General features: G+C 43.2%; 1 protein-coding gene across 1 annotated transcript in view; it reads right to left on the reverse strand.

Moving 5' to 3' along the window:
* Nucleotides 1-24,309, reverse strand: part of apc (APC regulator of WNT signaling pathway) — a 236,617-nt gene that overhangs the window by 7,320 nt on the left and 204,988 nt on the right. Inside the window, exons 12-14 of the mRNA XM_084325051.1 lie at nt 15,234-15,329; nt 11,272-11,411; nt 5,959-6,036 (exon numbers count right to left, since the gene is read on the reverse strand). Coding sequence (XP_084181177.1) covers nt 5,959-6,036; nt 11,272-11,411; nt 15,234-15,329 — 314 coding nt within the window. The remainder of the gene's footprint in view (nt 1-5,958; nt 6,037-11,271; nt 11,412-15,233; nt 15,330-24,309) is intronic.

Raw genomic sequence — 24,309 nt, forward strand, 5'->3', positions numbered from 1 at the left:
CATCTGTCAATGTTTCACAATATTGTGTTTGGTATCATTTTAAAGGGGACTATGTAATCTTTCATTCAAGCTAAGATGTGAATCTTTCTGACCAATATAGAGGTCACTGGAGCTCTTTGAACAGTCAACAACACACATTTTACACGATTTTCGCCTAAATGATATACTATCTTTTAGCCTCGTGTCATCTAGGAGCAATAGGGACACAAAATACAAAATCTACAACACTCTCAGGACCATAAGGATTCAGGAAATGTATAATATGCCTATACTATTTCTTATCAGGGGTGATTGTGAGCCTTAAATTAGAAGAGCGGTATTAGGCTCCTATTAAAACTATACAGAACAGCCACTAGGATAATGTCACAAAGTGGTCTGTCTTTATCATACATATACAGGAGCAACAGGGGCACAAAATACAAAATCTACAACACTCTCAGGACCATAAGGATTCAGGAAATGTATAATATGCCTATACTATTTCATTGTTACGGGTCATTGTGAGCCTTAACCTGTCCATGAATGAACTTGCCAAAGAAAACCAGTCTCTTAAAAGGGAGCTTCAGACCTTGAAAAGTGCTAGTGCCCAAGATGTCATAGCCAACACAGCCATCAAGCTGAGAGAGGACATCAATAATCAAGATGTTCCTCAAGCCTGGCCACCTGACATCAAACCAGAAGCAGAATGTCCTGTCATTCCAGAATCCCTTAGAGCAGTGGTTCTCAAACTTTTTACACCAAGTACCACCTGAGAACGTAGCTGGCTCAAGTACCACCATATGACCGGCGTTAAAATACAGTCTATTCAGCTATGCACAGTTCACGCAGGAGGCAAATGTATTCCTAATACCATTATTTATTGTTAACTTTTGTCAGACCAACTTTGACCATCACTTCTTCATTCAAGGACAAGCTTCAAACAGACACAATGATTAGCAGCAACACAGATTTTGATGGATTTTTTGTAATGTCAGATTTAACACCAACTCTTTTCAGAAAAGTGGGAGTATTTCATTTTTTATCTGACATTACAAAAAATCTAAAAAGATAAATGGTTATGATCAGGGCTGAAGTTGAATTAAAGATTTATGACTGTTTAGACTGCACTACTCTCTGTCACAGTGATCTCCTGGTTGTTCCCCACTTAGGTTATCTAACTATCGCGCCGCCACAACCAGAAACACTGGCCTGACCTGCTTCTAAGTTCAGTGGCCTGACTGAAAAAAAAATTATTTGCTTTTTTGTAAATGTTTTCAAGTACCACCAGCAGTACCACCAAGTACCACTAGTGGTACGCGTACCACAGTTTGAGAACCACTGCCTTAGAGTCTTCCTGTGCTATCTACTCTCTGGCACTAATGATCCTGATCATGCATCCCAGAGAGTTTTGCGGCTCATACAGTCATTCGGCCATGACATGGTATATGCAGTGACAAGCATCATGCAGTGCTTAGACCTGACAAAGATTGTCTGTGTCTTTGACCAAGCCCTGTATGCAAAGGCTGTTGAGATCACATGGAAACATGCTGGCAAGTTCCAGAATATCATCATCAGACTTGGGGTATTTCACACCATCTGCACACTGCTGGCAATCATAGGAAAGCGTTTCCAAGATGCTGGACTCCAAGACCTGTGCATTCAGTCTGGCATGATCGCAGAAGGCTCCATTGCTGGGGTCATGGGTGGCCGCAAGTACAACAGGGCAGTGCGACTACACAAGCTCTTGTATGAGGCTCTCATGCGACTGACATGGAAGGGTTTCCTCTCTTGGTTGGAAACAACTGAATGAGATGGTTTATTTGGATGAAACACTGAAGGTAATTGACAGCCTTGGGGAAAATGTCTCACAAGCCACTTTGAAGGAAGCCCTCGAGAACAGCTCTTGTGCACGCATCATATAACTGTTTGAAGTCTACCGCAAGTTCCTCAGAGGTGGGAACAGCAGCCTCTCCAGCTTCTGGGTGTCCTATTTGGACATGGTCAAAATCTTGCTGGGGCTCATCCGAGCATCCCGAGAGGGAGACTGGATGCTACACTTGGCAAGCATTCGAGCAATGATCCCATGGTGCTTTGCCTATGACAGGATGAACTACGCACGCTACCTCCCCTACTACTACGCCCAGATGTCTCAGCTGTACATCACACACCCAGATGTGTACACAGAATTCATGAAAGGAGGTTTCTCTGTCCAACTGGGCCCCACTAATCCCTTTGGCAGGATCCCAGTTGACCAAGCTATAGAAGAAACAGTGAACAAAGACACCCAGACAGCTGGAGGGACGAAGGGATTCAGCTTGAAGTCAGGAGCTGTGGCCAAGTATTACCTAACCGCTGAGTATAGAAGCATGTACCTCAGACAGCTGAGACCTGACAGATCAAGGCACGTCCAAACTGTCCCATCCAGATCGACAGCGTCCAAGAATCAAGAGAGATTAAGCCGATGTCCAGTCTCTTCTTGACCTTATGCAGAACAAGTGGTTCAATCCTATGTCCCCTGATGAGAACGATCTGGTTAGCCTGTCCACTGGCTTCATGGCTCCACCTGATGTGACAAGAGATCTCCTGAGAGCTCATGAGATAGGAGAAGAGGCATACCAGGTATTCAAACAAACAAGGTTAGATGAGGACCCACCATCTTTAAAGTTTATGACAAGATGACCAAGCAAAGCCTGAAGACATTCTCCAGTGTCGGCACAAAAAAAGCTAAAGGAAAGAAAGGGCAGGATGTGGTGCTGAGGGCAGACAGAAACCTGTTCAGCCACATGATCCTGTTGGCTGAAAGCAGGAAGATAGACATGAAAGATGTCCTTGCCCACCCACTGGGCCCACTGCCATGGGCACTTGCAAATGCTGATGGGTCTCTACGAAAAACAAACAAGGCTGCACTTGCCAGAGAGCTGGAACAGAATGTGTCTCCTGTTGAAGAGATCCCAACACCATCCACTTCCATCATTGATGGGATGAGCCTGGTCCAGAAAATGAATGGCAACAACAAAACCTTTGGACAGGTGGCAGAGTCACTCTTCACCCAGGTCCTCCACGAGGGGGCACAGAGTCAGAGGATTGATGTTGTGTTTGATGTTTACCGCCAGACTTCAATCAAAGATGCTGAATGACAAAACCGGGGTGCAGACACTACGGTCCAATACAAGAACCTGGCAGGAGGACACCACGTACAGCAGTGGAGAACTTTCCTGTGCAGTCCTTCCAACAAGACCAGTCTCATCAAGTTTCTGGTGGAAGAGTGGAACCTCCCACAATACAGAAAGAGGCTGCATGGCAAAGTGTTGTACACAACCTGTGAGGAAACCTGCTACAGGTTGACAGATGGTGGGTGTGAAGAAGTAGCAGAACTGCAATCAACACATGAAGAAGCTGACACTCGCCTGCTCCTGCATGCATCAGATGCTGCAAACATGGGCTCAAAAGCAGTCATCATCATAGCTGAGGACACTGATGTCATGGTGCTTTGTCTTGCCTTCCAGAAGGACATCACCTGTCCCATCTACATGAAGTGTGGGACCCAGAACCGCACACGATATGTGAACATCAGCAAACTTGCAAGCTCAGTTGGAGACAGCCTCTGTGACAGCCTAATTGGCTTACACGCCTTCACTGGCTGTGACACTGTCAGTGCATTCGCTGGCCGGGGGAAGCTGAATGCCCTGAAGATGGTGAAGAAGGATACTTCCTACCAAGAAACCTTCAGTGGACTAGGGCAGTCATGGGATGTGAGTGAGGAGCTGTTCCAGAGAATTGAGGAGTTTACATGTCACATGTACTCTGCTAACAGCAGCACAGTAGAGGTGAACCAACTGCGCTACCAGCTCTTCTGTACCAAAAGGGGAGAGGTCGAGTCCAGCCAGCTTCCACCATGTAGGGACTGTCTCTTCCTGCATGTTGAACGAGCCAACTATCAGGCAGCAATCTGGAAGAGCAGTCTGCAGTCTAACCCTGTGGTCTCAAGTCCTACAGAGCATGGATGGAAAGACGATGAGGGCAAGCTGGAAATTTACTGGATGCGCTCCCCACCTGCACCAGATGTAGTCCAGGAATTGCTAAGATGCAAGTGTGACCGTTCATGCAAAATGCCAAGCTGCACATGCTTATCAAATGGACTAGCATGCACAGATATGTGCAAGTTACAGACATGCAGCAACCAAAAACTGCAGGATGATCCAGAACCTGACTTCGAACTCGAGGAGTCAGAGGATGAGAGAGACGAGCAGTTTGAGTGATTCAATGTACATTTGGTATATAATGTTGTTCTGTTTAATAGGTTGTTCATAAAACTCTAAGTGGTTCCTTATCTCATTGTGGTGTCCTTTATGTCCTGTATATGTATGATAAAGACAGACCACTTTGTGACATTATCCTAGTTATCTGACCCAGTTAATAATGCCCATCTAATTTAAGGCTCACAATGACCCGTAACAATGAAATAGTATAGGCATATTATACATTTCCTGAATCCTTATGATCCTGAGAGTGTTGTAGATTTTGTATTTTGTGCCCCTGTTGCTCCTCTATATGTATGATAAAGACAGACCACTTTGTGACATTATCCTAGTGGCTGTTCTGTATAGTTTTAATAGGAGCCTAATACCGCTCTTCTAATTTAAGGCTCACAATCACCCCTGATAAGAAATAGTATAGGCATATTATACATTTCCTGAATCCTTATGGTCCTGAGAGTGTTGTAGATTTTGTATTTTGTGTCCCTATTGCTCCTAGATGACACAAGGCTAAAAGATAGTATATCATTTAGGCGAAAATCGTGTAAAAATGTGTGTTGTTGACTGTTCAAAGAGCTCCAGTGACCTCTATATTGGTCAGAAAGATTCACATCTTAGCTTGAATGAAAGATTACATAGTCCCCTTTAAAATGATACCAAACACAATATTGTGAAACATTGACAGATGTCCTCTACGTGAATCTAAAGCAGGATATGCACCAACATCTGAAATGCGATTTCCTGAGGGGGTGGGTATACTTCATGACTTGATAAGTATGATTAAGCTACCACTCTGGAAGGGCTATCATACAAAAATATCATCTACAGACATAGATCTTTGAAAAAATTATATGTAAGTTTATTCACCGTGAGTGGCACCGATATCTGGTCTGGCCCATGGACTATGACCGACAAAAGAGAATCCCTCACTGAGGAAAACACAAAGGCCTAACCATCATGTATCACAACGGTGATGTCAGCCAGAGATGGGGAGAAGCATGAACCTTTAAAGGACATCTCTTTGAAATAAATTACATTTTACAGTTTCTTTCTGATTTCTTTTAAACAAATTATTATTTTGTATTATTTAACTATTTAATTATTATTTAGTTATTGCACTGCGCTGGCAGTTGAACTGCATTGAACTGAACTGAATTGGCACTGAACATTAAACTACACTGGCACTGTTTGCAGATGTACTGTTATTAAAGTTAGTTAAAGACAGAATTTTGTATTGTTTTTTTTGGTTAAATCCAAAGGAAAAAATATAAAATCAGAGAAATCCGAAAACAGGAAAAGATTAAACAGAATTCATAGGGCCCTAGTTAAGGTGAGTTAATAAATTCACTCACTAAATTCAAAATCTGCTCCGCTCTGATAAAAGGACTCTTTGGTCAGAGCGTCCAGTGTGCACTCTGAGCCCTCAGAATTTCAGAACAACTAGATAGTTATGAGTGTTGTATGTGCCTCCCTGTATTGTAAATAGTTCATGTGTGTTGTCACTACTGTATGTATAATTGTAAATAAATTAATTGATGTGTAATCGTTTCATTTCAGCTCAGTGTAGAGAAATGCACCGATACTAACAACCGCCTTACTGCGTGTGTCTACGACGACACTGTTGACACCACGTATCCGTGACACGCACGCCCCGCGACAACACTAGTCGTTTTGGGGGGCCTACCACCCCCCCTGAAAACAATCCTAGGGGAAACACTGGTACCTGTTGTAGGTCTTCACTCTCAGACTTGAGCTGAGCCACCATGGCTCTCATGCAGCCCTTCATGGAGCACAGCGTGGCCTGGGGGGGTGGAGACAGACAGGACGCTGAGTTACACATGGAGGTCACATGGAGGTCACATGATGTCACTGTAACATACACATGAACCTCTACCTGATGATGTCACTGTAATATACACATGAACCTCTACCTGATGATGTCACTGTAATATACACATGAACCTCTACCTGATGATGTCACTGTAATATACACATGAACCTCTACCTGATGATGTCACTGTAATATACACATGAACCTCTACCTGATGATGTCACTGTAACATACACATGAACCTCTACCTGATGATGTCACTGTAATATACACATGAACCTCTACCTGATGATGTCACTGTAATATACACATGAACCTCTACCTGATGATGTCACTGTAACATACACATGAACCTCTACCTGATGATGTCACTGTAATATACACATGAACCTCTACCTGATGATGTCACTGTAATATACACATGAACCTCTACCTGATGATGTCACTGTAATATACACATGAACCTCTACCTGATGATGTCACTGTAATATACACATGAACCTCTACCTGATGATGTCACTGTAATATACACATGAACCTCTACCTGATGATGTCACTGTAACATACACATGAACCTCTACCTGATGATGTCACTGTAATATACACATGAACCTCTACCTGATGATGTCACTGTAATATACACATGAACCTCTACCTGATGATGTCACTGTAACATACACATGAACCTCTACCTGATGATGTCACTGTAACATACACATGAACCTCTACCTGATGATGTCACTGTAACATACACATGAACCTCTACCTGATGATGTCACTGTAACATACACATGAACCTCTACCTGATGTCACATGATGTCACTGTAACATACACATGAACCTCTACCTGATGTCACATGATGTCACTGTAACATACACATGAACCTCTACCTGATGATGTCACTGTAACATACACATGAACCTCTACCTGATGATGTCACTGTAACATACACATGAACCTCTACCTGATGATGTCACTGTAACATACACATGAACCTCTACCTGATGATGTCACTGTAACATACACATGAACCTCTACCTGATGATGTCACTGTAATATACACATGAACCTCTACCTGATGATGTCACTGTAACATACACATGAACCTCTACCTGATGATGTCACTGTAACATACACATGAACCTCTACCTGATGATGTCACTGTAACATACACATGAACCTCTACCTGATGATGTCACTGTAACATACACATTAACCTCTACCTGATGATGTCACTGTAATATACACATTAACCTCTACCTGATGATGTCACTGTAACATACACATGAACCTCTACCTGATGATGTCACTGTAACATACACATTAACCTCTACCTGATGATGTCACTGTAATATACACATGAACCTCTACCTGATGATGTCACTGTAATATACACATGAACTTCTACCTGATGATGTCACTGTAATATACACATGAACCTCTACCTGATGATGTCACTGTAATATACACATGAACCTCTACCTGATGATGTCACTGTAATATACACATGAACCTCTACCTGATGATGTCACTGTAATATACACATGAACCTCTACCTGATGATGTCACTGTAATATACACATGAACCTCTACCTGATGATGTCACTGTAACATACACATGAACCTCTACCTGATGATGTCACTGTAATATACACATGAACCTCTACCTGATGACGTCAGTGTATATATACACATGAACCTCTACCTGATGATGTCACTGTAATATACACATGAACTTCTACCTGATGATGTCACTGTAATATACACATGAACCTCTACCTGATGATGTCACTGTAATATACACATGAACCTCTACCTGATGATGTCACTGTAACATACACATGAACCTCTACCTGATGATGTCACTGTAATATACACATGAACCTCTACCTGATGATGTCACTGTAATATACACATGAACCTCTACCTGATGATGTCACTGTAATATACACATGAACTTCTACCTGATGATGTCACTGTAATATACACATGAACCTCTACCTGATGATGTCACTGTAATATACACATGAACCTCTACCTGATGATGTCACTGTAATATACACATGAACCTCTACCTGATGATGTCACTGTAACATACACATTAACCTCTACCTGATGACGTCACTGTAATATACACATGAACCTCTACCTGATGATGTCACTGTAATATACACATGAACCTCTACCTGATGATGTCACTGTAATATACACATGAACCTCTACCTGATGATGTCACTGTAATATACACATGAACCTCTACCTGATGATGTCACTGTAATATACACATGAACCTCTACCTGATGATGTCACTGTAATATACACATGAACCTCTACCTGATGATGTCACTGTAATATACACATGAACCTCTACCTGATGATGTCACTGTAATATACACATGAACCTCTACCTGATGATGTCACTGTAATATACACATGAACCTCTACCTGATGATGTCACTGTAATATACACATGAACCTCTACCTGATGATGTCACTGTAATATACACATGAACCTCTACCTGATGATGTCACTGTAATATACACATGAACCTCTACCTGATGATGTCACTGTAATATACACATGAACCTCTACCTGATGATGTCACTGTAATATACACATGCACCTCTACCTGATGATGTCACTGTAATATACACATGAACCTCTACCTGATGATGTCACTGTAATATACACATGAACCTCTACCTGATGACGTCACTGTAATATACACATGAACCTCTACCTGATGATGTCACTGTAATATATGGTACATGAACCTCTACCTGATGATGTCACTGTAATATACACATGAACCTCTACCTGATGATGTCACTGTAATATACACATGAACCTCTACCTGATGATGTCACATGATGTTTTTTTTTTTTTTTATGAAACTACTGTATATTTGTATGTCTCTAAATGTTTTGATGAATTGAAAATGGAGGACCCTTTTGTAAAAAAGCCGAAAGTATTTTTCTGGTCTTCATCCTCCAGTCTTAGCACTGTTGTTGTATTGAGATGTACTGTATTGTACCCAGTCTGCAATCTGTTAATAAAGTTTTCAATCAATCAATCAGACAAATGTATAGAAGCTTTTATTATAACCATATAACAAAAAATTATATTATTGTGTATGAATATGTGTTAGCCCTATGCTTGACTATTATTTTAGGCATGGCAACAAATAAAATAATAATAATAAAATGAATAAATAAAATATTAAATAAATAAATAGTCTACACGTCTCTCTTTTTGTGTTACAAATTGTGCTCACCGATATGAACATAGGCCTCTTTACTTACTTAAAAAAGGAAACATCAAGAAATATGTTTATGGTATTCCATCATGCCATGTGTGTTTTTTATATATTTTATAATGCTCATGATTATTGCTGAAGTCTGAGTCATACAATACCCACTGGCTTTCATCTTCAACAGACTAACTTGACTAAAAAGACAAAAAGGTTTATGAGTTTTAAGAGTTTAAGAGACGGCACTCACTGTATCTCTCTCAAACAAAGCTCCATGTTCTCCAGTAATATCTCCATAATCTGAGTTTGCAATGCATGTGTCGTGTCAGGTACAACAGAACAATTTTGATTGACAGTCGATTCTGCCAATTACGTCACACCCCTAGCACCCACCTCCTGCTGTTCTTACCACCAATCGGCAAACGCTTATTCGTTTTTACTTCCGGGAAGTCCGCCATTGATTTTCGCGAGAGATCAACAACAAAGCTAATAACGTTAGCTCCCCGCGGCCCACGAGTAGATTACCAGCGCTCCGCAGGAGTACTAAACGAGGCATAATGATTTTACTGCAACGAATGTTATAATAAAAGCGTTTCTATAAATTTGTCTGATTGAAAACTTTATTAACAGATTGCACAATGGGTACAATTCAGTACGGGCTCTCTGAGCAAAGGAAGGAAGTGAGAGATATGAATGAGTAATGTTTGCTATGGTCGACTTGGGTAAATATGCTAATGTTATTGAACGTGTAACTATATAACGTTAATGCCACAAAACGAATGCCATAAGTAACTTTGATGCAGTAGCGTGTGTGTGTGGGGGCGGCGTTGTGCAGGTCGCTTGACTGAAACTTTTTTCAAAGTTTGAACGTGTGGACCAGATTGACGCGACACAAATTGACGGATATTTATCGGCCACTGCCATCGGCACATTTTAGCTTATCGGCCGATACCGATACCTGACCGATATATCGGTGCACCCCTATTTATTTAGTCTAATTTATTATCATTATTAGGTTTTGTTTAGCGGGAAACTAAACGTTGATGTCATTGGACAAAAAAAAAATATATATAATAATAATTAATATATATATTTTTTAACAGTACCGAAATGTGGCACAGGTGGATCTCACATGAATCGGTCCTCAGTAGTATCGACGTGATTCAGTCGATACCCTTAAAAGTACCGGATTCGGTACCCATCCCTACACATGATGTCACTGTAATATACACACAAACTTCTCGTTTGTATCAAAAAGTAGTCTAATAAAACCTGATGATGTCACATGATGTCACTGAAATATACATGGACCTCTCTCAAGTTCTCTGGCTTGTATCAAAAAGTAGTCCAATAGAACATAATGATGTCACTGAAATATACACATGAATCTCTCAAGTTCTCTGGTTTCTATAAAAAAAATAAAAAAAAAATCACATGATGTCACTGTAATATACACATGAAGTCCTCTGGATTGTATCAAATAATGGTCTAATAACACCTGATGATGTCACCGTAATATATACATTAACTTAACAGTAGTAATAGAACCTGCAAACAAACATATAATGTCATTGTAATACAAATGATCTGAAAAGTTCCTTGCTTGAGCTTAAAAGGAGCACGCCAACATTATGGGGAAATACACTTACCTTCTCCAGAGTCAGACAAGAAGATGGATACCAGTTTACTCTCTGTGCGTTCAGTGGGAAGCTATCCAGCTGCAAGCTGGCCTAGCTTAGCACAAATTAATGGAAACGGATACGGACCATCCATCTTGTTGTCCGACTTTGGAGAAGACGGTAAGCGCATATATATACAGAGGGATATAAAATGATCTGAAATGTTCCTTGGGTTGAGCTTAAATATAAACATAAAGCTCAGCATAACCTAGCATAGCCTACACGACTCACAAAAACACATGCAAAGACAAATCACACGCAGAGCTGGTCTCACCTTGTTGGCCACGTCTCCGAAGGTGAGGTTAGTGAGGGCCATGCCGGCGTAGCGCCTCAGCGTCACACTGTAGTGGTCGCTGGTCAGACCGTAGATCTCACAGTCGACCTGCAGCAGCTCCCCTATGGCCTGGAGGCCCCCTGAGAGAGGAGAGACCAGACGGAGGTCACTCAGCCGGTCTACCCGCCTGTATATCTATCAGTTGAACAACAACAACAACAACAACTCTATGACAAAGATTCGGAATGTAAGGAAGGTGACACATTCCAAGTCATTCCAAGTGGTTCCAATGGGATGAAAATGGAACACTTCCTGTCTCCCAAGTGGGCGAGACTATAAACACAGGCGCCATCGTTAACATTTTCAGATCGCTGGACAACTGAGGCACAAACAAAACTTGGTTTTGGTGTCATAATGTTCAGAACACCTTGAACTTGTAGAAGACAGTCCAATGTTTACCTTAATTTCTATGGTCAAGAAATGAAAAATACCACCTCTGCTTGTAAACAGATGATTAGTACTTCCTGTTCATGCTGTAAGTTGCATCTTTGTTTTGGTTCATGCTGTATTGATGCAACAAGATAATAAAGCTCTGGTAAATATACAACAATAGTCACTTTTGCTCAAAACCTCTAACTTTCATTGGGATGAATGGAACCTGTGCCCACTCAGGGGTTTATAATATTGTGGTGAGCTAGGTTTAAATATACAGTAGCTGGTTTAGAATATTGTGGTGAGCTAGGTTTAAATATACAGTAGCTGGTTTAGAATATTGTGGCGAGCTAGGTTTAAATATACAGTAGCTGGTTTAGAATATTGTGGTGAGCTAGGTTTAAATATACAGTAGCTGGTTTAGAATATTGTGGCGAGCTAGGTTTAAATATACAGTAGCTGGTTTAGAATATTGTGGTGAGCTAGGTTTAAATATACAGTAGCTGGTTTAGAATATTGTGGCGAGCTAGGTTTAAATATACAGTAGCTGGTTTAGAATATTGTGGCGAGCTAGGTTTAAATATACAGTAGCTGGTTTAGAATATTGTGGTGAGCTAGGTTTAAATATACAGTAGCTGGTTTAGAATATTGTGGCGAGCTAGGTTTAAATATACAGTAGCTGGTTTAGAATATTGTGGCGAGCTAGGTTTAAATATACAGTAGCTGGTTTAGAATATTGTGGCGAGCTAGGTTTAAATATACAGTAGCTGGTTTAGAATATTGTGGCGAGCTAGGTTTAAATATACAGTAGCTGGTTTAGAATATTGTGGTGAGCTAGGTTTAAATATACAGTAGCTGGTTTAGAATATTGTGGTGAGCTAGGTTTAAATATACAGTAGCTGGTTTAGAATATTGTGGCGAGCTAGGTTTAAATATACAGTAGCTGGTTTAGAATATTGTGGCGAGCTAGGTTTAAATATACAGTAGCTGGTTTAGAATATTGTGGCGAGCTAGGTTTAAATATACAGTAGCTGGTTTAGAATATTGTGGTGAGCTAGGTTTAAATATACAGTAGCTGGTTTAGAATATTGTGGCGAGCTAGGTTTAAATATACAGTAGCTGGTTTAGAATATTGTGGTGAGCTAGGTTTAAATATACAGTAGCTGGTTTAGAATATTGTGGCGAGCTAGGTTTAAATATACAGTAGCTGGTTTAGAATATTGTGGTGAGCTAGGTTTAAATATACAGTAGCTGGTTTAGAATATTGTGGCGAGCTAGGTTTAAATATACAGTAGCTGGTTTAGAATATTGTGGTGAGCTAGGTTTAAATATACAGTAGCTGGTTTAGAATATTGTGGCGAGCTAGGTTTAAATATACAGTAGCTGGTTTAGAATATTGTGGCGAGCTAGGTTTAAATATACAGTAGCTGGTTTAGAATATTGTGGCGAGCTAGGTTTAAATATACAGTAGCTGGTTTAGAATATTGTGGCGAGCTAGGTTTAAATATACAGTAGCTGGTTTAGAATATTGTGGCGAGCTAGGTTTAAATATACAGTAGCTGGTTTAGAATATTGTGGTGAGCTAGGTTTAAATATACAGTAGCTGGTTTAGAATATTGTGGCGAGCTAGGTTTAAATATACAGTAGCTGGTTTAGAATATTGTGGCGAGCTAGGTTTAAATATACAGTAGCTGGTTTAGAATATTGTGGCGAGCTAGGTTTAAATATACAGTAGCTGGTTTCGAATATTGTGGCGAGCTAGGTTTAAATATACAGTAGCTGGTTTCGAATATTGTGGCGAGCTAGGTTTAAATATACAGTAGCTGGTTTCGAATATTGTGGCGAGCTAGGTTTAAATATACAGTAGCTGGTTTAGAATATTGTGGCGAGCTAGGTTTAAATATACAGTAGCTGGTTTCGAATATTGGCAAGCTAGGTTGGACAGAAAACTAAACTGGCAGCACAAGAAACCTCTTATCAATAATTAAAGGTAAAGTCACATTTTTTATATATAATGTTCTGGGCAGCAGTGACATAGAACAGGCACGTTGCATAAGGGGCCATTTCCAAGGAGCTAATGAATAAGTCAGTTGTTTGCTTTAGCAAAGCTCATTTGACCATCAATTGATGCTAAATATGATTGCAATTTAGAAATCAAATAGAGCATGATTATTGGAGAGGCCATACTTGAGAGCCATGGTCGCTCAGCTCAAATCAGAGTGAAGATCTGCAACAGGTACGGATGGGATAGATCTAATCAGCTACTCGTGAGCAATGTTCCCTAAAAATAATTTCCGGTCTGAGCAAACACTCAAACCTCCTGAGCAGACATCAGCAACTACTGAGCAACATACGTCACCTGCCGATTAACCGGTTAGTTGATAAGTGGCGGTTTGTAAAAAAAATCTTAATTTCCCTCAATGTCTAACATAAAAATCTATACATTTAGCTGATACACAGAAATAATACAAAAAGGCATATTATATTCCTTAATCAAATATTTATTTGACCATTGATTGATGATACAGAGCAAAGTCCTTACTTTGGCGGTGTGAGTCGTGGCTGACTCGTCATTATTTTATTAAGTGAATTATCATGCGACTTCAAGGGTGACCATATTGTGATAAAAAAAAAGAGGACACTCTGCCTTCAGCCTCAAGATACTTAATGATAATCGAAGTTTACTCAAAGATGCCTTATCATTTTAATATATTTAAAGTAGTGCTGTCAGGCGATTAAAAAATGTATCTAATTAATTACAGGATTTGGAATTAATTAATCTAATTAATCACATTTTAATCGCATAACCATTTTATGCCTGATATTCTATAATCATATTTCAAATTGCATGTGTCCGGATGGCATAATTCAGTACTGTATCTACAAAACAGTCTGTTTAATCATCTTCCATCTATTAATTTGCTTAGATTTTTCAGGTCTGGTCAATTTGAGCATGGTGTTATTCACAGTCAAAGATAAAAAAAAAAATTAATTGATATTCTCAATTAGTTCATTACAATTTACTCAAGCCTAGTAACAGGCAGATTTCTGACACTGGGAATACATTCCCTGAGATCCATAGATGTCCCGAATCAGATACCAAGAACATGCAAATGGTCCATATAAAAAAAAAGTCTGTAAATGTGTATTCTACCTTCTTATGGAATGAATGAGATAAAAAAAAGTATGTTATTTAATTCTTTTTAATTTTTAATTTTGAGTTAATTTTCATAACGCGATCATTTGCTGTGTAATTAATTAATCTAATTAACGCGATAAACTGACAGCCCTAATTTAAAGTATGCCTCCTCTGTACGGATATACAATTATTGTTTATATTATTTTATATAACAAAATAATATCTCTCTATAAATATGATTTCGATCACAGATTTTTGAAATATTTATATCAAAGACGAGTTACGGCGTCTTCGGCAGAATGAGCATGGCGAGCAAAGACGAGTTACGGCGTTCCCGGCGATTAAAGTGTTAAGAGATGCTACATGTCCAGGTCCAGAACACATCACTCACCCAGTTCATTCATGGCATGTCTGTGTTCCTCGTCGAAGGACAGCTTCATGAGGACACACACCGCTGGGCAGATCTGGTGCTCCACCGGAGAGGGCACTGTGGGACAGACGGGTGAGACATGAGGACACCGGAGAGGGCACTGTGGGACAGACGGGTGAGACATGAGGACACAGGAGAGGGCACTGTGGGACAGACGGGTGAGACATGAGGACACCGGAGAGGGCACTGTGGGACAGACGGGTGAGACATGAGGACACCGGAGAGGGCACTGTGGGACAGACGGGTGAGACATGAGGACACCGGAGAGGGCACTGTGGGACAGACGGGTGAGACATGAGGACACCGGAGAGGGCACTGTGGGACAGACGGGTGAGACATGAGGACACCGGAGAGGGCACTGTGGGACAGACGGGTGAGACATGAGGACACCGGAGAGGGCACTGTGGGACAGACGGGTGAGACATGAGGACACAGGAGAGGGCACTGTGGGACAGAGGGGTGAGACATGAGGACACAGGAGAGGGCACTGTGGGACAGAGGGGTGAGACATGAGGACACAGGAGAGGGCACTGTGGGACAGACGGGTGAGACATGAGGACACAGGAGAGGGCACTGTGGGACAGACGGGTGAGACATGAGGACACAGGAGAGGGCACTGTGGGACAGACGGGTGAGACATGAGGACACAGGAGAGGGCACTGTGGGACAGACGGGTGAGACATGAGGACAGATCTGATGCCCCACAGGAGAGGGCACTGTGGGACAGAGGGGTGAGACATGAGGACACAGGAGAGGGCACTGTGGGACAGACGGGTGAGACATGAGGACACAGGAGAGGGCACTGTGGGACAGACGGGTGAGACATGAGGACTAGGGCATGCACCAATCCCATATTGATATCGGATATCGGCCCCGATATCACTAATATAGCTGGATCGAGGTATATAAAAATAAATAAATAAAAAACAGATTTTTAAATAGTTTTTATATAATATAATAAGAAATAAAATAAGAAATAACAATTCAGTACATTTATATCTATGTGTTAATTTGTTACATTTAGTTTCACTAAGTTAGGAAAGTAATGTTTTAAGTCAAGCCTGATGTTGTGCCTTGCACAAAAGAATGATCCCAGTCTCTTCCACACAGTGAGGCATACAGTTTATTAATTGAACAATGGGTATTTACATTTACATTTAGTTATTTAGCTGACTCTTTTATCCAAAGCGATTTACAAGTTCTGTAAGTCATCAGGAAGGGCACAACTCTATCAGCTGAGTAACCATGTTCATCAAAGTGTTGAGTGCTACAGTGTAGGTTAGTTTATTAGGACAAGTGCATGACAGTAAGGTTAGTTAGGGTTAGATTTATTAAATATTTTTTTAATTTCAGATAATGGTATGGGTATCAGTACTGGGTATCGGATCAGTACTCAAAGCCAGGTATCGGTATCGGGACTGAAAAAGTCGGATCGGTGCGCAACCCTACTGAGGACACACAGCGCTGGACAGATCTGCGCTGCCCAGGAGAGGGCGCTGTGGGAAGTCAGCGACCGGAGCGTTAGAGGAGCCTGCTTGTGACTGGAAAGTTGCCGTTCAAGGGAAATGTAGCCCCCCCCCCCCCCCCCCACATCATCAACACGCACTGTAGGAGTGCCCTTGAGCAAGGCACTTAGAACTAGAATGACTTTATTGTCATTGTATTAAATATAACTAAATTTAGGGGCACTGCCCGAGCAGAGCCTTCAATATACAAATACAAATATATACTAGAACAGTAGTAGAAATACACTAGAACAGTAGTAGAAATACACTAGAACAGTAGTAGAAATACACTAGAACAGTAGTAGAAATATACTAGAACAGTAGTAGAAATATACAAGAACAATAGCAGAAATATACGAGGACAGTAGCAGAAATATACTAACAGTAGCAGAAATATACGAGTACAGTAGCAGAAATATACTAACAGTAGCAGAAATATACTAACAGTAGCAGAAATATACTAACAGTAGCAGAAATATACAAACAGTAGCAGAAATATACTAACATCTAACAGTAGCAGAAATATACTAGTACATTAGCAGAAATATACTAGTACAGTAGCAGAAATATATTAGTACAGTAGCAGAAATATATTAGTACAGTAGCATAAATATATTAGTACAGTAGCAGAAATGTACAAGAACAGTAGCAAATAGCAATAAAAGTAAGAATAGTAAAAAAGGTGTTGGGGTTATGGACCTACATCACCGCTCTGCTCTGAAAACACAGTCAGACAGATGTGCAGCTCCCAGATGTGAACAGATGAACTGTGGGTGTGTAGCAGGGCATGGCTGAAAAAGAGGACACGTTCTCAGCTAATCTACCCTGGGTAAATAAAGGTCAAATGTATAAAATATTATAATACTAACAATAATAATCCTGTTAATGGTTTTAGTTGTCGATACTCCGAGTATCATAACCAACTACTACGCATCTCTTCCTAAACGGGAATGTTTACAATTCTGTGTCTGTCTTCTGCCTCTTAGCCCAAACAACTACCTCTTTGCACTGCTGTGGGCAGGTACATCGCTACCTCATTTTTACTTTAGCTCTGTATATATTGTATATTTTTGTATAGTATCTGGTAGGGGTGTAACGGTACACAAAAACCACGGTACGGTACGTGCCTCGGTTTTGAAGTCAAGGTTCTGTACGGGTTTTCGGTACAGTGGGGGAAAGTTTGGCTTTCCATGTTCCACTCAGGGGTGATGTAGTGTGCAGTAACTAATTGTACTTGTAGGGCTGTGTCAAGTGCCACACAACAAGTGACACTTTTAAAAATTGACATCCTGATTCATTCCAATATAGCCGTATATACCTATTTTTCACATGTAATTATATGCTTCATTATTCAATTATTCAATTGACGATGGACAATGACCTCCCAGGATGACAGAGGAGGTGTAAGGTGTCACAGCCAACTAAGCGACACTGGTTGGTATGACATCCTGTTCTGGGCATGTGTTGCTGTGGGTGTCTGGCTGTGACGTGTGTTCTGGCTGGTGGTGCCCCGTCGGAAAGGAAACACGTTGTGTGTGGACACATGTTGAGTGCCACAGAACAACATTCAACAACAGAACATTGACATTCCTGTTTGTTCTTTTATAACCAGTATATTCGTTATACACTTTAAAACTAAAACTCTGGTTGGAAGACAGTGATTGTGTGAATCTAACCTATTTTTAATATGCTTCAGTATTCAATTATATGCTTCTGCGTAGAGAAGAATGATTTGCTTGGTCTGTACAGATGCATCTGTCTCCCTCCCTCCATGAGCCTGCGATGGGGAGTCAACCTAGGGAATGTGGCCCTGCCCGGAGCTCTCCGGCCGGCAGACGGTTGACCGGTTAACCCTTTGTGGGGTCTGAATGAGATGAAAAGTGAAGGGACTTTCCACAGCAGAAACAAAGGGAGTCTGTTCCAGCAAAAACGTTACAATTACTTTTCGAGTTACGGCCTAGTGGAGTAGAATGGGAGGAGAGCCAGTTCCCACGTACCGTGCATTGACTGGCTGGTGAAATGACATCACGGTGACAGCGCTGTATTTGGACCAATAAGCAGAAGAGATCTGGGGCCCTTTATAAAGGCCAACTGGCCAGATCACAGGCAGATTTTGCAGACTTTTTGGAAGGAGAAGATGGTGCTTGACACGGGGCACAAGCCGTGCCAGATGAGATGTTTTGTTTTATGCATATTTTAACTGAATTGGACATTTTCTAATTCAGTCTCTTTTTGTAACTTGCCTTTTCTAATTAAACCTCTCTATAAATATATCCTTTGTATCCTTTCTTCTGACCAGACGGCCGGGTAAGCATTGAAATGTGTTCTGCATTTGTAACTTCACCCTTTGCGTTTTGATTAATGATGAAAAAACTTTAGAAGTGTGGCTTTATCCCTACGGAGTAAAAGGAGACATATGATTATGCATTAAGGACTAAAGGTGGGTTCTGTATAACTGTTATTATCAAGTAATGCCATAAAGCAGTAATACGGCCAACCGAGTAGATTAAAGCAAAATAGAATAAAGTAAATATACCCCGCAACTCTAATCAATCAACTGTATGACTGGAGGGGACGGGGGGGTGCATGTGTGTGAGCCGAGGTCGGCTGAGTTTAAGCCCTGAAGTTTATAGACACAATTGAGTCCTAGACGTCCCAAACTTCGCAGGACGCTGCTTGAAGCTGGGATGCGGACCAATGAGTTATGGGATAATCAATCTGACCTCGGTTTACGACTCGTACTTAACATGGCGTCCCTGGCGATGTGCATTTATACTAACCAAAATAGGTGCTAAACGGCAGAAGAAGACAGGACTACTGTCAAAAGCCTCTGGAGTAAAATTTAATTACAGATTTGACAAATAATTAAAGTAGAAAGCTCTACTGGCGACTCGAGTGGAAGGCTCTACTCGGGGATATCACAAATGAATAGAAAGCTCTATCTTTGTGATTAAAGCAACGTTTACTCACAACTAAAGGGTAACGTAATGTTTATAGAGCTCTGGGGGGAGTTACAAGTGCAGCATAATTTCGTGCTTTGCCCACAGGAAGTGAACTGGCCCTACCCAAGACGAGAGCCAACTAGCCGCAAGTTCACTGAATGTTCACTGACCAGACGGACGGGAAGTGAACTGGCCCTACCCAAGACGAGTGCCAACTAGCCGCAAGTTCACTGAATGTTCACTGACCAGACGGACGGGAAGTGAACTGGCCCTACCCAAGACGAGAGCCAACTAGCCGCAAGTTCACTGAATGTTCACTGACCAGACGGACAGGAAGCAAACTGGCCCTAGCTGACTAGCTCACCATCGGCTAACAAGCCAGTGCTAACACCCATGAGCTGGCCCTAGCCAGACGGAAGCTAACTAGCTCACCATCGGCTAACAAGCCAGTACTAACACCCATGAGCTGGCCCTAGCCAGACGGAAGCTGACTAGCTCACCATCGGCTAACAAGCCAGTACTAACACCCATGAGCTGGCCCTAGCCAGACGGAAGCTAACTAGCTCACCATCGGCTAACAAGCCAGTACTAACACCCATGAGCTGGCCCTAGCCAGACGAGAGCCAACTACCCCAAAGATACTGTATGCAAGGAGGGGAGACTGTATGTGAAGCGAAGTCAAAACGACCGTTCACAGAAAGGCGAACTGGATGGCTCCCTAGCCCAAAGATACTGTATGCAAGGAGGGGAGACTGTATGTGAAGCGAAGTCAAAACGACCGTTCACAGAAAGGCGAACTGGATGGCTCCCTAGCCCAAAGATACTGTATGCAAGGAGGGGAGACTGTATGTGAAGCGAAGTCAAAACGACCGTTCACAGAAAGGCGAACTGGATGGCTCCCTAGCCCAAAGATACTGTATGCAAGGAGGGGAGACTGTATGTGAAGCGAAGTCAAAACGACCGTTCACAGAAAGGCGAACTGGATGGCTCCCTAGCCCAAAGATACTGTATGCAAGGAGGGGAGACTGTATGTGAAGCGAAGTCAAAACGACCGTTCACAGAAAGGCGAACTGGATGGCTCCCTAGCCCAAAGATACTGTATGCAAGGAGGGGAGACTGTATGTGAAGCGAAGTCAAAACGACCGTTCACAGAAAGACGAACTGGATGGCTCCCTAGCCCAAAGATACTGTATGCAAGGAGGGGAGACTGTATGTGAAGCGAAGTCAAAACGACCGTTCACAGAAAGGCGAACTGGATGGCTCCCTAGCCCAAAGATACTGTATGCAAGGAGGGGAGACTGTATGTAAAGCGAAGTCAAAACGACCGTTCACAGAAAGGCGAACTGGATGGCTCCCTAGCCCAAAGATACTGTATGCAAGGAGGGGAGACTGTATGTGAAGCGAAGTCAAAACGACCGTTCACAGAAAGGCGAACTGGATGGCTCCCTAGCCCAAAGATACTGTATGCAAGGAGGGGAGACTATATGTGAAGCGAAGTCAAAACGACCGTTCACAGAAAGGCGAACTGGATGGCTCCCTAGCCCAAAGATACTGTATGCAAGGAGGGGAGACTATGTGAAGCGAAGTCAAAACGACCGTTCACAGAAAGGCGAACTGGATGGCTCCCTAGCCCAAAGATACTGTATGCAAGGAGGGGAGACTGTATGTGAAGCGAAGTCAAAACGACCGTTCACAGAAAGGCGAACTGGATGGCTCCCTAGCCCAAAGATACTGTATGCAAGGAGGGGAGACTGTATGTGAAGCGCAGTCAAAACGACCGTTCACAGAAAGGCGAGCTGGATGGCTACCTAGCCCAAAGCTACGTGACACGAAGCCAGACGGAAGCTAACTAGCTCACCATCGGCTAACAAGCCACTGCCAACACCCATGAGCTGGCCCTAGCCAGACGAGAGCCAACTACCCCAAAGATACTGTATGTGAGGAGGGGAGACTGTATGTGAAGCGCAGCCAAAACGGCCGTTCACAGAAAGGCGAGCTGGATGGCTACCTAGCCCAAAGCTACGTGACACGCAGCCAAGACGACCATTCACTGAATGTTCCCTGGATGGCTACCTAGCCCGAGGCTACGTGACGCTAGCTAAAACGGCGCGTTCACTGGAACATGGGCTGACAAGCCAGGAGTGAACTGAATGCTAACTGGATGACAACCTCCAGCTCCAGGAGACGCTGAGGCAGCGGGAGCGGGAGCTCACGGCCCTGAAGGGGGCGCTGAAGGACGAGGTGGCCACACACGACCGGGAGATCCGAGACCCTCAGGGAGCAGTACAGCACCGACATGGAGAGGCTGAGGAGCAGCATGGAGCAGGTGTCCCAGTCTCAGGCAGGTATCGAGGCAGAGCGGCAGCGTGTGAACACCTTGGTGCGCTCCCTGCAGCAGCAGCTAGAGGACTGCAGGGACGAGAGTGCCCACTGGATGGAGCAGTTCCACACCACCAGAGACGAACTGCGAAGCACCAAACAGGAGCTGCTGCAGTCTCGTCTGGAGAAGGAGGAGTTTGAGGAGGAGCTGAAGGAGCTGCAGGAGCGAGATCACTCCCTGCAGTGCATAAGCCCAGGACCACGTGGTCACGAGGAAGTGAGGCAAGCGAGAGCAACCTATATATCTCCCCGTGGTGAACACTCAGGGGTGAGAGTGACATCTACAAGGTCTCACAGACAATCACCAAACATAACAGTCACTAACTACCCAGTCTGGACCGATAACTCTGATACACCATGGTCAATCCTCACCTTCACTGGACCGTCATTGACGAACTATGGTAGATGGGAAACAAGCATGGTAACGGCAGGAGGCTCTTACTACCGGAACCTGAGGAAACAGGTAATGGAAAAAAGGACCAAAAAGCCCCTGAAACCAGGCAAGGCAGTAATCACAGAGTGTGATTATGAGGTGTTTCACGCGGAGAAAATTGTCCATGTGACACTAAGTCAAGACCAATACAAGGAGATAGAGTCCTCACACATAAACTGGGACAGACTGGTGTCCCGTATAAAGGAACTACTGCAGAAAAGGGAAATCTATGCTGGCCATGGTACTAAGGACATGCCCTACCGACTAGCCATAAACCTGATGTGGGGCAGGTCTCGAGGATATGGCCAAAGAGGCATATGGTTGGGGAAAGCCGTAATCAGCGCGATCTCAAGCCTAAGGAGTGCAGGGCACACGGAGATCCGTCTCATGATGGAACCTAGGGACCATGAGTCAATAACCCTGGCCGTGGATAGAGCCGGGGAGGGTGAGGAAGACGAGGACGATGAGCCTGCATTGGTACCTCTCACTCCCCCTCCGAACCCTAAGGGATCGGGACCCGTACCCAGGAAAGAAAGGTCCAACTCCCAGAACTCCTCCCGAGCAGCGGAGAGAGGGAGATCATCCACACCCAGGAGACAGACAGTACAGTTCGAACCTGAAAAGGCGGAACCTGCGCGATCTCAGGCCAGGAGTATCCATAGACTTCTAGGCCGTCCCCCGGACTCAGGGGACGACCCAGCAAGTAGCGAACAGGAGTATACTGATCTAAATCAGGACTCAGGAATGGAGGGAGACCGGGATAGGTCAAGCTCCAGAGCATCCTCCAAGTCTTCATCTCGATCAAGATCTAGGGAGAGAGTTCGGTACCCGAGGGGCGAACCTCCTAGACCTCGAAACAAGAGAGCGAAACCGGTCAAACTGAGACCTATAGGCAAGGGGCCTACTCTGAAAGGCACCACCTTTCAGTCACCCTCGGGCTTGACCTGGAGCTCAGGATTGGAGGACGTCTCCGAAGAGAGTGAAGGAGACTTGGAAGGAAAGGAAACAGGGGATATTATGCCAGCATATCCCGTGAGATGGGGAACGGCTCAGGCCTTAGCCCGGTCACCCGTGGCAGAAAAAGTGTTGTCTCACCCTGGGGTAACAGAACCATACAAGCATGCACACTTACATGCAGGCTATGACATACTACGTGAACAGGTGTACAAGCTAGACAGGGCCATGGCTGAAATAGCCAGGAGAGAAAGAAACTGGTTGAACGAGGCCCCGTCCATAAGCCCAATCCGAGCCCTGAGACACAGCACAGAGGAACACCGACCGGAAGTGAGCCCTCACTCCATACTAGCCCAATCTCCCGGAGACATTTACCGACCGAGAGGAAAGAGTTCACATACAGGCAGGAGTCTGCGTGACAGCACCCAATATGGAGAAAGCAACAAAGCACAAGAATTGTTAAGCAAAACCCAAGTGCTCAAAAAACTGGCCCCAGAAATGCTTCGAGGGGAGACCCAGGCTGCTTATATCCATAAGTGTGCTCAGATTTTCCATGGGTCACCTCTCTATGATGACCCGGAGGCCGCTCGCATTTTGAGACACCTCAAAGGACTGGAGGTCCCCGAAGGGGCTTCAATGGCCCAAATGATGGAAATGGAAGTAAGAATCCCCGGTCAAGATCCAGGGGAAAATATGGTGGAGAAACTAATCCCACAGGTGCGAGACGGGAGCTTGTCTCTCACTGTTGAAGCAGAATCAGTCATACGTGGAACGCCTAGGCAAAGATCAGGCTTACTGCTTGAAAAGCTATTCATCGGTGTACC

The sequence above is a fragment of the Notolepis coatsorum genome (assembly GCF_963971535.1).
Source record: "Notolepis coatsorum genome assembly, chromosome: 11".
In the NCBI taxonomy this organism is placed as follows: Eukaryota; Metazoa; Chordata; class Actinopteri; order Aulopiformes; family Paralepididae; genus Notolepis; species Notolepis coatsorum.